Raw genomic sequence first — 14570 nt, forward strand, 5'->3', positions numbered from 1 at the left:
AATCCAGTGAGTTCCCTAAAGAAGAAAGCCTTCAGAACATCCAATTACTTTATTTACGCATCCCATCAGCCACAGTTACTACGGAGCAAACATTCAAACTTCTGACCACACCGACTGGGTTTTAACTCCTCAAAACGATGCGTTCCCACGTGTCGGATAAACAGGAAGTTGTTACAGCAAGATGTCACAAGGTGCAGAAGACAGACACCACAAGATTGGGTCACAAGAAGAAGAAACACCCATGACCTAAACTTTTGTACCAGGAAGAACCCTCGAATGCTGAAAACCCACACTGAGCAAGGAAAATACCTTCTTTTTCCTAGGACCGAAGATGTGTCTGTGGTGGACACTGCATTTTGAGATCCAAGAGAACTGCATTTTCTGATCCAAGAAATCAGAAGGCCACCCCACCCACAGAACCTAAGGTTCACCGACACGTGTGGAGATTTGACCGAGCCAGGGAAGTCTTCCTCGGTCACCAGGCCAAGAGCAGGTGGGTCCTGGCTGGACTTCGAGGCTAGAGGCATCTCTCAGACCAGACACGGAAATCAAGTGGGCAGTCCCAGAGGGAGGCCCTGGGACAGGAAGAGGCAGGGAAGCTGCTCCTGGCTGCTGGCTCCCAACAAGGTCTTCACGGCCACTGGGAAGTCTCAAAACCACAGGTGAAGGAGCCAAGCTTCATCAAAAAGTGGGGGAAACAAGTCAACACAGTCAGTTACTACTAACAGAGCTGCTCAAGTGTATCTTTGGGGCCCACAATGTGGAGGGGTCAACACGGTTCTGAGACTAAACTGCACGCTATGGAATTGGTGTCTCAAGGAAGCCACACTGGGAGAATGCTATACTCATGAAGATGCTTCAGGTAAAATCGAGAAAGAGACTTCAGCGGTAAGAGTAGGGCCTTCAAAGTCAAGAGCTAGGGAAACCTCCTGGAGCATGGCAGGGGAGTAATCACTGTTGACTGGGATTGGACGTGATTAAGCAGGTGATTATTGCCCAGGGATTTTCACAGTGGCACCCTGGGGGCATCGTGATGCTACCCAACTGAGGACTTCAAGGGGTCTCCTCCCCTGCCAGTGACAGGAACGGTACAGCACCCTAAGGTTTCAGCCAGGGCTCCATCAAGTCATGGCCAACCTCAGAGTTCTGCAGAGCGTTACAAGAAGACAAAGCTCGAGATCGAAACCAGCTCATAAAGGCGCAGAGACTAAAGAGTGAACTTGTTGCAACTGCCAAGACAAAGGCATAGCAAAAAGGACTCAGAAGCTAGCAGCAGCCATCCCAGGGCAGCAAGATGCTGATGGATATGAATAAAGAAGCAGAATATAAACAGGTGCTCCCACCACACTGATAAGGGTGGTCCTCAGTTCTTTACTGAAGCGTGACTAGACACAGGTGTGGAAATCTGCTTTACATACATTAAACGTAATGGACTATAACCAGATCTTGTAAGAGAACCGTGCAATTGTCCTTTTATCAATTCCCAAGTTCAAAACCCTCTCCACTAGGTATTTTTATTACAGAGTTACCAGAACAGAATGGACCTTACCTGATCACTTAAATCAACATTCTACTGGCCTGGGTGGGTAAATCAGCAAGCTACCTGTCCCTTACAAAATCCTGTCTTATTTCTGTCTGCACATGTTACTGCTTAGACAAGGTCAATGCATATATGTACAAGGTTTCTGCTGCAATGAAATATAAGAATTAACATAAATTGCACCAATAAAGTGCTCATAAAAATTTGGTTCACTCATACAATGAAGTTCTAAGTAACCATAAAAAAAAAAAAAGAGGAAATAAAGAAGTGCTCTTAGTAATGATATGAAGATGCCTACATTACATTAAGTTTTTTTTTTAAGTAAGTTGCAGAACAGTATGTATAATATGGGAAGAGAAAAGAAATATATATATGGTTTTTTATGTACACAATATCAACAAATTCATGTCAAATCTGCTCTAACTTGCTGTTCTGTCATAACTATACGATTTGGTGTCCAAGTGGCCCTTTGAACTAAAATACATGGTACCTTGGGGCTTCCCAGGTGGTACTAGTGGTAAAAGAGCCTGCCTGCCAGTGCAGGAGACGTAAGAGACACGGGTTTGATCACTGAGTTGGAAAGATCCCCTGGAGGAGGGGACAGTAACCCACTCCAGAATTCTTGCCTGGAGAATCCCATGAACAGAGGAGCCTGGCAGGTTACAGCCCATGGGGTCACACAGCCGGACATGAATGAAGCGACTAAGCGTGTGCGCGCACGTGCGCGCGCGCGCGCACACACACACACACACACACACACACACGCAGTACCTTAATTTTTAAACAGGCAAAACAAACTTGCATTTTCAAAATTATCTGTAAATACATTATAAATGTCTTCTCCCCTCTATCTCCCCAAAAAGAAGGCTACAGAAAGTTGAAGCTGTTACTGGAAATTAAGTCGGGCTACAAAACACTCTGCTGGGGCTTCCCAGGTGGCTCAGTGGTAAAGAATCTGCCTGCAGTGCAGGAATCACAGGAGACACGGGTTCAATCCCTGGGTTGAGAAGATCCCCTGGAGGTGGGCATGGCAACCCACTCCAGTATTCTTGCCTGGAGAATCCCCATGGACACAGGAGGCTACAGAAGGTTGAAGGGGAGGGAGGTGGGAGGGGGCGGTTCAGGACATATGTACACCCATGGCTGATTCATGTCGATGTATGGCACCACAGAATTGTAAACTAATTAGCCTCCAATTAAAATAAATATATTAATTAAAAAAAAAAGGTTGAAGCTGTTACTAGAAATTAAGTCGGGCAACAAAGCACTTTAGAAAACTTTATTCCTTGAAGTTGGGAAATGCAGTGCTATAGACACCAAATCACCTCATCAGACCCCAGTTTGTGGGCCTCATATAAAGTGTCGAGTAAGTATCCCCAGCTGCTTTTCTGTAAGTATTCCTTCTGTATGTATAAAGGAACTCTGGAAGAATAGCCAATAAATGACTATAATAAAACTGATCTTTGGCAGGGGAGTAGGAACTGGGTTTCTGGAGTGCAGGGAAGGGAGATTCCTTAGATATTTAAAATCTGGGAGTACATGGTCAACATGTCCTACTCAAAACCCCTAAAAACGATGGTTTCTAATTAACGATAACCACCACCTAGGTTACCAGCGGATGGCTCGAGGCCGAGAAGGAATTGTGGGAATGTGTTCCCCACATCAAGGGTACGGTATCAGGAAGCAGACTGACCTCGGGGAACAGAATCCCACAAGGCCTGAGAATCTGCCAGTGCAAACCCACCCCAGGGCGGGTAACTCGAGATCTTAACACAGAGAGCGTGGGGTGAGGTGAGGTCAGAGCTCGCTGGCCAAGCTGAGAGCAGGCAGCCGCTGAGTCAGTGTGGGATCCGCTGTCGATTTGTATACTCTGTGTTTGCTCTGCTTGCACTGGGTTTACAAAGAAAGAGCACTTCTGAAAAACTCTACCCTGGCCTTAGCTGAAGTGAGAGAAAGGGATTTTCTGCCTCTCGGCCCTGAAGCGTCATCTCAAGGGGAACTTGGCAGTAGCTTCTCCACCAAAACAGGAACAGGGGACTAACATCAGGACCCCAGGAGTTAATTCCACCAAGTCACAAGCATTTCCTGAAAACCTACTGTGTGTCAGACACGGTGTGAGGTGCTAGGAGAGGAAGATAGAAGAGCTCAGACAATGATTCCTCACCGTCGGGACCACTCTCTCAGGAGACAGGTTACCATCTTGTCCCCAAATGGAAAGGATGAAGGCATTAGGGATGCACAGATTTAATCCACAGAGGGACCACTGAACTCTATAATCTGCCTTACTACGTTTTCCAGTTTAGCTTGTAAAGTACAAGAAAGAAGAGAAAAGCAGAAGAAAGACAGGATTAAAGAGCCTGTGCTTTGTGGCCCCCTCCATACAGAAGAGATGGAAAACCTGGTTCCCAAAACCTTGGCTGCATGTTTCTCCTGGACACAGCGGCACAGAGATCCGCAGCCTCCCTTCCTCTTTCTCCATCCTTTTCTCCAGTTTCTTCCCAGGATACAGGAAAGTAATTACATATTGGAGCAATTCATAATAATGACTAAAAAACCAACTGCTCCTAGGAAGGAGCCTGACTTTTTTTTCCCAATTAAAGTTTACTGAGCGCTTACTATGTGCCAGGTGCCACTGTCAAGAATGTACGTGTATCTCCTCATTTAAGCCTAAAACGGTTAGGTGATAGTGATATTACTGCTTTTTAGACACAGGAAAACGGAACCTCAGAGGTTACTGAGGAGGGTGTGCAGTGGGCTTAGGATAGAGAGGAGAAGAGTTTCATTAAGAGTGCAGTTTCATTAAGACCTGGGTCTGAACCCTGTGGTTAGCAATATCTTGTACACATTAACTTACAAGTTAATCCCTTGTACCTGTTTCCTCAACTGGAATTTGAGGATAATAAAACTACCCACTCCTGCAAGGGTAAATTAGTTAATCTTTGAGTGGTGAGTTTATAGAACAGTGCCTGGCATACCGCAAAGCCTGGCAAGTGTCAACACCCCCACCACCCCCATCACCAACGTCACCACCACCCCCATCACCACCCCCATCATCACCAACACCACCATCACCAACAACACCACCACCACCACTCGTTACAAGCACCACCCCATCACTACCCCACATCATTACCATCACCACTCGTTACAAGCACCACCCCATCACTACCCCCATCACCATCACCACTCGTTACAAGCACCACCCCATCACTACCCCCCATCACCATCACCACTCGTTACAAGCACCACCCCATCACTACCCCCCATCACCATCACCACTCGTTACAAGCACCACCCCATCACTACCCCCCATCACCATCACCACTCGTTACAAGCACCACCCCATCACTACCCCACATCATCACCACTCGTTACAAGCACCACCCCATCACTACCCCACATCATCACCACCACCACTCGTTACAAGCACCACCCCATCACTACCCCCCATCACCATCACCACTCATTACAAGCACCACCCCATCACTACCCCACATCATCACCACCACCACTCGTTACAAGCGCCACCCCATCATACCCCCCATCACCATCACCACTCGTTACAAGCGCCACCCCATCACTACCCCCCATCATCACCACCACTCGTTACAAGCACCACCCCATCACTACCCCACATCATCACCACCACCACTCGTTACAAGCACCACCCCATCACTACCCCACATCATCACCACCACCACTCGTTACAAGCACCACCCCATCACTACCCCCCATCATCACCACCACTCGTTACAAGCACCACTCCATCACTACCCCCCATCACCATCACCACTCGTTACAAGCACCACCCCATCACTACCCCCATCACCACCACCACTCGTTACAAGCACCACCCCATCACTACCCCCCATCACCATCACCACTCGTTACAAGCACCACCCCATCACTAGCCCACATCATCACCACTCGTTACAAGCACCACCCCATCACTACCCCCCATCACCATCACCACTCGTTACAAGCACCACCCCATCACTACCCCACATCATCACCACTCATTACAAGCACCACCCCATCACTACCCCACATCATCACCACCACCACTCGTTACAAGCGCCACCCCATCACTACCCCCCCCATCACCATCACCACCATCACCACCACCACCACCACCACCCTTACGAGCACCACCCCATCACCACCCCACATCAACACCATCATCACCACCATCAGTACAATCACCACCACAATCATCATCACCATCACCACCACCAGCAGCCATTGAGCTAGAATGAGAAGGAAGTGGGGACTTGAGAGTAAAGGGAAGTGAATGTTTATGTGGGACTCAACCCAAAAGGGAAACAGGGCATGAAGTTCAGTCAGAAGCCAAAAGGGCCATAATAAGGAGAAATGGGGAACCACTCACTCCCTGATCTGTGTTATCTCACCCCCCACCCTCCAGGCTGACCGGGTGAGACACCACCCCAGATGACAGGATTTCCTGTTATTACACAGGCCTGCCATCTCACCCCGCACCATCTTGTCAACTCAACTTCCCACTTCTGTGGGCTCGATGGTAAATGAGGCACAGAAGCTGGATTCTAGCCAGTTGAGAGGCAGAGGGATGACCGAATGGCAGGCAGGGCAGGAAGTGGCAGAAATGACGCAGAGAAACCACCTGTGATGTGAGCCACAATCTCCCCTGAGCACAAGCCCCAAAGTAGCAAAATTCCAAAGGATGATGAAACAGCTTAGAGAGAGATGCCTCGGGGCTAACATCTAGCCAGCGTGATTGGGGAAACCATATCAGTTGGGTAGTACTTCTGTGTCACATGACCATCGGCAGCTGCCCCAGGCCTCTTGGCAGGATCTGGCCAACACCCTCAGGGTCCAGGAACAGAGGGAACCTTACAGGATCCTGATCTTAAGCTAGTCAGTGCCTCTCAGATTTGATCATTAAATTCTCCCAAGATCACCCACCTCACATCTACAACAGGGTGTGTTTCAAGGCAGCGGCATCCTTTAAGCAGGAAAACATGGAAACGACCTTTCCTCACAGGCCCCCATTCTATAGGGGCCCATCAGAGATCGTGTGCATGACTCAGATAAAACACTAGGACTCTCACACCTTTCTATATTCTGAACCACATGGGTGGCAATGGGGACAGTGAAAAAGATGGAGAAAGCCAACAGCGAGCATTTCCAGAGCTATACATTATGTCATTCGTACTGTGCTAAGCAGCTGGCACACAGCATCTGAAATTCTCCAGTAGCCTTTAAAGTAGGAATTTATCCTTGTTTTGAAGACAAGGAGACTTGACACTCACAGCCTTGCCTGAGGCCATACGCACCGGCAGATCCCAACTCAAACAGAGGCCCACCTGAACACCAGGCAGTGGTACCTGCCCCCACGCCCACAGGGGCAGGCAGAAAAGGTGAGTGAGGGACAGAGACGGGCACCAACAGTACAGCAAACTCTGCGGAAGCCAGCAGCCAGGTCTTGGTCCCGCTGACCAGTTGACCAGCTCCAAGTCCAGCACTGCCCAGTGTAAACTTTCCAGAGAGCTCTGGGTTTTCAGGGCAGATGCCCAGATGCTGTGCAGGCCAGCCACCGCATGGGCTGGTCCTGGAGGTTTCTCATGAGCTCCTTCCCTCAAATTACCCTTCCTGCCCCCAAAGATAAGGCTCTTTCTCAACCAGAGCAGACACAAGGTGTCAACATGTTGTAATCAGGCAGAGCAACCTGGGCCAGAAAGACATCTTGCCTGAAGGGCTCTCAAATGAGGGTTCTCAGAAGACAATGCCCCAACCATTTGATGATCTGTTCATGAACCTCTGTCCAGGGGAATCAGGCTTAAATCTGGACAGTGCCCATCATGCGCCTCTTGGAGCCCACTTACCTTTTTTCGGTTGTTGTTGTTCTTATTCTTCTGTTTGTTTTTTAATTTTATTTCCCTATATATTTATTTGGCTGCATCAGGTATTAGCTGCTGCAGGCAGGAGCTTTTGGTGCAGCCCTGGGTTCAGTAGCTGCCCAAGTGGGCATGTGGGATCTTAGTTTCCCGACCAAGAATCAAACCCACATCTTCTGCATTGGAAGGTGAATTCTTAACCACTGGATCACCAGGGAAGTCCCTCACTGACTGTTTGCTAAGGAACATGGGAAGCTCAAGCACAAGTCTCAGGTCAGCTGCTAACTAGCTCTGTAAACTCTGGGCCAGTTATCCCACCTCTCTGTGCCTCTATTTCCTCATCTATAAAAGGAAGATACAGAAGCACCCAGATCACAACAGTGTGGTGAGTTTTACCAGAGTTAACACACAGAGCCTGGCACGCACTAAATCAATGTTCTACTGAAGTCTGTTATTATGTCATGGAATCTTGACTCAGACCGGTCCCCTCTGCTAACCTGCGGGTTCCATCTGGGTTCTCCTCTCCTCCCCTCCCAGCTCTTGCCCCAGCTGCAGATCTCAGTTGGGTCAACAGATTCCTCCCAGGGCTGGACCCAGCTGAGGCGGAGCTCCGCTCTGGGACTTGGGTGGCCAGCTGACTCAGAACAAAGACGTTTCAACTCCAACCTGTCGGAGATGGAGCTCAGTTCTTGGAACCTCCTCTTTCCTTGAAAATCTCTGGGGTTTCCTTCACAACGCCTCCCTCCCAACAAGAACAGAAGCAGGGTGGTTGGAGAGAGAAGGAAAATGTGAGTTTCCTGCCTTAGGCCAGCTGCAGATAACTCATCTCTGGTTTCCGGAAACCTCCATCTGTGAGCATTTATTTCTGCTGAGAAAAAAAAAAAAATCTCCCCAGGAAGAAGGAGGGGTGAAAAGGTATGGAGAGATGGGTGGCAAGATTTTTCTCTCCTCACTTGCCCTTTCTACCTGACTCTCACCTACCCCATCCTACAGATTTCAACAGGGCACCCTCTCCCAGATCTAATGGTGCCCACTCCCCGCCTCACACTTCCCCAGCACTCTGGATTCTCTCACCACCAGACTTAAAATATCACTTGATAGCTGCTTATTCAGTTCCTTCATCTCAATCTGTGGGACGTTCCCTAAGAGCAAGAACTACCCACCCCAACGGCTGCCCCAGGATCTGACAGACAGTCCACAAATATTCACTGATGAAATGAAAGAAAGCCATCAATGATCCCTCTCTCTCTGTCTACCCCCACCCCCCACCTCCAGCCAACCACAAACTGAAAGTACTTTTAAGAACCTACTTGCATAGGCTCCTAAGAACCAGGACACATAAACAGTAGCTTTCTCACACTCTCCTAACTTTCTACAATCAGTGGACTAGTTACTGAAAAGAATGTTTTAGCAGGAGCATGCTTCCCTGTCTTCGTTTGGCCACTCTTGTTCCTGGGAAAGCTCATGAAACCCAAACCTCTAACCCAGACTTGTCCCCACTCTCAAAATGCAGCCCCATTAGGATGGAGGCTGGAGAGGGGCGTTCAAAACCGCACTGATGCCCCATAGAGAATTTAAACCAAGAACAGACTCAGGTCCAGCCCACGCCAGGGCAGACAGAATTGTGGGTTGTGATAACAAGGGTTTCACTAGAATATGTCTATTCTGAGGGGTCATTTTCTAAGGCAGTTTCAACAGAAAATAATCTGATTCATGGTCTTCACATTGACAGACCATGAGCCCTGGCTTTAATTTAGGGAAAATTTGCCACTTTATTGAGGTGGCCACCTGATGTAAAGAGCTGATTCACTGGGAAAAAAACTAGATGCTGGGAAAGACTGAAGGCAGGAGGAGAAGGGGGCTACAGAGGATGTGATGTTGGATGGCATCACTGACTCAGTGGACATGAGTTCAAGCTCACTCCAGGAGATAGTGAAAGACAAGGAAGCCTGGAGTGCTGCAGTCCATGGAATTGCAGAGTCGGACACAACTTAGCAACTGAACAACAATTCCTGATGAATTTGGTCTTAAAAGTTCTCCGCATCCTTCTCTTGATCTAATGATCTATTTTAGAACCTGACCATCCTTAGTTCAGAGTTCTTCCTCAGAACTATCCCAAAGTCTATCTGCCAATGTTTAAACTGGAGTTCATTTTTTAGACATGGAGACATGTCTTAGAAGAAAACACCAATCATTTGTAACAACTGCATTTGGGGACCCAGTTATATAAAACTTACCTTTTTGGTGATCCTTTGCATTGGCTAATATTTACATGAATTCACGTTTCCCAGGGAACACACTAACTCCACAATTAGGAAGATGGCCAGGGCTGGCTGGGGTAACCTGGGGAAGCGGATTTAGGTTTTGACATTGGACTTGGATAATCCATCAAAGTTTATTACTGTTTGGCTGGAGTAGAATGAAGAACTGAGAGTCATTTCCTCTTGGTCTTTCCTCTGCAGAAAGGAGAAACAGCTGGCTCTCCTTGTAAGAACTTAGCCTCACCCTCACTCCCAGGCCAGCACATTCTTGGAGCAGCCTGGCCTGGATCTTTCTAGTTCAAAGTCAGCTCACCTCATCGAAACAATAAGAGAACTCGTTATATAGTACTGCTCACGAGGCGACTGGTCACACTCTCCTGTGCTTGCATGCAAGGTACTCAGGCAGCATTTATCACTTTACTATCGCTAAATTTTCACAATACAAATAATAATGGCTAACATCTATTAAACACCAGCTCTTGTACTAATAACACTTTTGGCATTATCTCAGAACTCCCAATCACTATGATTTTGATGTCATTATCCTTATTTCGTAAAACAAAGAACAGAGACTTGGATAAGCCATGGTCACATAGCTGGTCTAATCTTCATCCCTTACCAAAAGCTGCTCTCTGAAGTTAAACAATTCTCTTGAATCTGGCAGGGATCTTCCTGCACATAGAATTGTCATAACTGATTGAATAATGGGGTTGAGAGTAACAGCCTTCTTTCCCTCCACATCTTCCTCCCTCATCCCTACTGCCTCTGCCCCTCATCCCACCTGGTGGCGTCTCAATGCTAGTGAGTTGGCACTTGCATTCTGCGAACAGGTCTTCTTAGAGAAAGAAAGAGAGAGAAGAAAAACCAAAACCTGTCTATCTGAATGTAACCAGAGACTAGCATGCCTGTTTTGGTGTTTTAATTACTGAAATAAAGGCAGCTGTGTTTATTTCCATGTTGGCTCTTGCAGACAAGGGTTCACTTACTTAACTAGGGACAACCAGGTCATACAAAGTCTGGGATGCGTTTCATGTTCTCAGGTACACTCTGAGTGTCTGTGCTGGGAAAGCCCACATCCATTCTAATAACCAGCCTCAAGAAGGACAGAGGATAGATGGTCCACAGCATGGTCATTGGAAGTCCGGTTTTTGACAGCTCTGATGTATTCTGGGCCCAATTCACATCCGGGCAATTAGCCTCAAACCCCAACCATATGTGTTTCTCATCATCCTCAAAACAGAGGAATATCCAACACCTAACACTAAACCCAGTACTGGAAAGGAGTGTTGGGGGAGTGTTGTGGTCCTCGGAGGATGTTAAGAATCAAAGCTCATGGTGAGAGATGGGGCCTGGGAGGCCTCAGGAATGGAACCATGGCAGAAAGAAAGATCAAGACCATTGGCTTAACCCTTCTTCCAGCTAAAACCTCTCTCTCTGACACGATCATGCAGTGCGAAGAACACAGGTTTCACTGCAGGCTGACTTGTATCTCCACCCCTTCCCACCCCCCAAATTCATATGTTGAAGCCCTATGTGTGATAGTATCTGGAGACGAGGCCTTTGGGAAATAATTAGATTCTGACGAGGTGATACAGGTAGGGCCCTCAACACACATGCTGGGATTAGCATCCTTACAAGAACGGACACCAGAGCATGCCCTCTCCTCCGTGCACACAGAGGGGCTGTGCCAGGACACAGCAGGAGGGCAGCCAGGGACAGAGCTCTCACCAGGAGCTCAGTCTGCCAGCACCTTGACCTTGGACTTCCCAGCTTCCAGATCAGAGAGAAATAAACATCTATTGTTTAAGTCACCCAGTCTATGGTGTTTGTACGGCAGCCCGAACAAACTAACATAGGTGTCTAAATCAGACAAGGATTCATTCTTGTTTGTTTTTAATTTTTAATTGGAGGGTAATTGCTTTACAATGTTGTATTTGTTTCTGCCACAGAACAACGTGAATCAGCCATAAGTATACATATATCCCCTCCCTCCTGAACCTCCCTCCAATGCCTGCACCCCATCCCAGCCCCTCTAGGTTTGTCAGAGAGCTCCCTGTGTTACACAGCAACTTCCCACTAGCTATTTATTTTACACCTGGTGGTGTATATATATGTCAGTTCAGTTCAGTTCAGGTCAGTCGCTCAGTCGTGTCCGACTCTTTGCGACCCCATGAATCGCAGCACGCCAGGCCTCCCTGTCCAGCACCAACTCCTGAAGTTCACTCAGACTCACGTCCGAGTCAGTGATGCCATCCAGCCATCTCATCCTCTGTCGTCCCCTTCTCCTCCTGCCCCTAATCCCTCCCAGCATCAGAGTCTTTTCCAATGAGTCAACTCTTCGCATGAGGTGGCCAAAGTACTGGAGTTTCAGCTTTAGCATCGTTCCTTCCAAAGAAATCCCTACTATCTTAATTCATCCCGCTCTCTCATTCCCCACTGTGTCCACAAGTCCATTCCCTATGTCTGCATCTATATTCCTGCCCTGCAAATAGGTTCCTCAGGAAAAGGTTCACATTCCGATTCTACTTGTGACCTTGGACAAGCTTCTCTTGCCCATCATTTTGTGGGCAGACTACACAATGAGAACAATGGTTGTCTGACAGCTCTGTGAGGTGGGTTGAGTGTGGTGGAGGTGAAAGGCACCCGGCACTTTTCCGGGTACCTCCATCCATGTCAGCTCCCTTTCCCCCAACTCAAGGGTCCTTAGTGCTAGAATCTGGGATGCACCATTCCCATCAGCCTCCCATGCGTGTTCTGGCTGATCTCACAAATGGGCACCTCCTTGGTCAAGTTCAGCCCACGGATGTGTTTTGTTTGCCCTATACCGATGTTTGGGAACATCTGGATCATTTATCAACATTTAAATGATATGAAATTTCACATAAAAATCTCCGTCTCTGGTTCTTCTTGAGAAATAAGATGGCATGACACTGGACCTACGTTCTTCCAGCGGGAGGGGGATCCAGGCTGGCTTCACCCACTTAGATCTGCTGGCACCTGTGGGCCTCTCGGTGAGTAGCCCATGGGTTAACAGGGCTGGTGCAATCCGGCGTGACCCGTACTTTTCCTAACTGCCCACAAACAATGGTTTTTAAGTACAATTTCAGGATCCGTCCCCTGATACAAGGAACAATTAGCACGTTCCTGAGTCACCACTTTATTTATTTATACATCTATTGTGAGCTAAGGAACATTCATAGAGAGGCGGGGATCTTAGTTCTCAGAGTGAAACTCAGTTTTTGCAACCAGGGGGTTGGCTGACCCAGCTTTGCCCCTGTCACCCAACTTCTCGGGGCCTCAGTTTCCTCCTCTGTAAAAAGGGGGCCTTGGGTGAGATGATCCCTATTGTGTCTTTCCATATTTGTGTAATTCTTATGTGAAATTCAAGCACATGGCTAGAAATTTAAGACAACTCTCTTTATTTCTGAGCTCTAAAGGTTTTCATGAAAGCAGAGCTCTTAAAACACTTCACTGACCCTAATACAGGCCTTAACTAAATGTAAACAGGACTCGAATAATGGCCTTGTTTAATGTTCTGCCCACCCCAGGCTTGGGTCTTTAGCCTTGACGTTCTGCACTTAACACACCCAAGAGGAATGGACACCAGCCCATTGAAAGAGTTGATGTCCAACTTCCTGTCCCCAGGAGATCCTGGGGCTCTGGGCCATGCCTGCTTCTCTGCCCTCCTTTTACCAACACACAAATCCAACCACACCACCACCCAACCCCCAGTGCTCTGGGCAAGTGGGCTTACTTTCAGTCCTGCGCTCAGGTCCGTTGCTGCCGCAGGACCTTTGCACCTGCAGTTGCCACTACCTGGAGCCCTCTTCGCTTAGTTACATCCACTGACCCATCAGATGACAGCATAAGCACCACATCACCATTCCTGGCCTCCTTGGCAAAACCAAGTCCTACTGACACAGGCTCTCATCACGTAATTGTGTTGTGGTAGCTGTCACAGGTACATTATTATTAATGCATGTTATATGTGTGATCCGTTGACTAATGATTATTGTCCCAACTGAACATATTGTAAATTCCAGGAAAAGCAGTGTCTGCCTCTGTCTTTGTTCATTATTGTGTTTCCAGTGCCTGGCTAATGGGGAGGCGCTGAAACATTTGATGTATGAATGAATGAACGAGTAGTAGACACTACTGGGAAGATTCTGGAAGACAAACTCTTCAAGGACCATATCTTATCGAGAGTTTTATCATCAAAACCTAATAGCAATGACAGTAAGCAATGACAATAACAATGATGGTAAGAGCTCCAAGTACCAAGTACTTCATGTGTTTCCAACTCTGTTCTTACAGACTATTTATGCAGTAACTCAATACCTCACAAGAATCTTATGGAAGTAGGCGCATTTCCTATCCCTATTTCATATAAGAGGAAGCCAAGGCACAAAGAGGTTGGTAAACCTTTTAGTAAAAGAAAGAACAGCTATAAAATCCTAAGTAGTCTACTCCCAAGCACCAGACCATCCTGCCTAATATGGTCAATCAGGCATAAGAAATGTTTACAGAGTAAATGACAGCTGCTAGATGTCCCCCTCTACCCCCTGTGCCCCAGCCACCTACAACGCACTATATACATGGACAAATGGACAGGCCCTCTCTGGAACAGAAGTCTAGACAGACAAGGGCCCCGGAACAGTCAGGAAAGATTCAGAAAAGCCAACAGGAGCAGCAATAAGAACCAAGCAGAAAACAGAACTCAAGGTGAGGCTCCCGGAGTGACGGTGAGGGGTAGCCCCTCTGCCCCAGTTCAGGCCCATGGAGGAGAGGGTCCCCAACTGGCCAGCCACGTACCTGATGTTTTCATTCAGCGCATAAAGCTCATTGCTCTGCAAGCCGCCCCCCTTAAAGACGTTGATCACGGCAGTCTGGACGCTG

At 47.7% G+C, this 14570-nt stretch overlaps 1 protein-coding gene across 10 annotated transcripts in view; it reads right to left on the reverse strand.

Annotated features, from left to right (window-relative positions):
- Positions 1–14570, reverse strand: part of PRR5L (proline rich 5 like) — an 80595-nt gene that overhangs the window by 40386 nt on the left and 25639 nt on the right. For 8 of the 10 annotated variants that reach the window (XM_045163053.1, XM_045163050.1, XM_045163052.1 and 5 more), the window contains one exon: positions 14487–14567. In XM_045163053.1, coding sequence (XP_045018988.1) covers positions 14487–14567 — 81 coding nt within the window. Of the gene's footprint in view, positions 1–309; positions 2120–14486; positions 14568–14570 lie in introns of those variants that run through there. The other 2 variants (XM_045163054.1, XM_025266215.3) reach the window with 2 other exon arrangements.

The sequence above is a fragment of the Bubalus bubalis genome, chromosome 16, assembly GCF_019923935.1.
Source record: "Bubalus bubalis isolate 160015118507 breed Murrah chromosome 16, NDDB_SH_1, whole genome shotgun sequence".
Taxonomy (NCBI): Eukaryota; Metazoa; Chordata; class Mammalia; order Artiodactyla; family Bovidae; genus Bubalus; species Bubalus bubalis.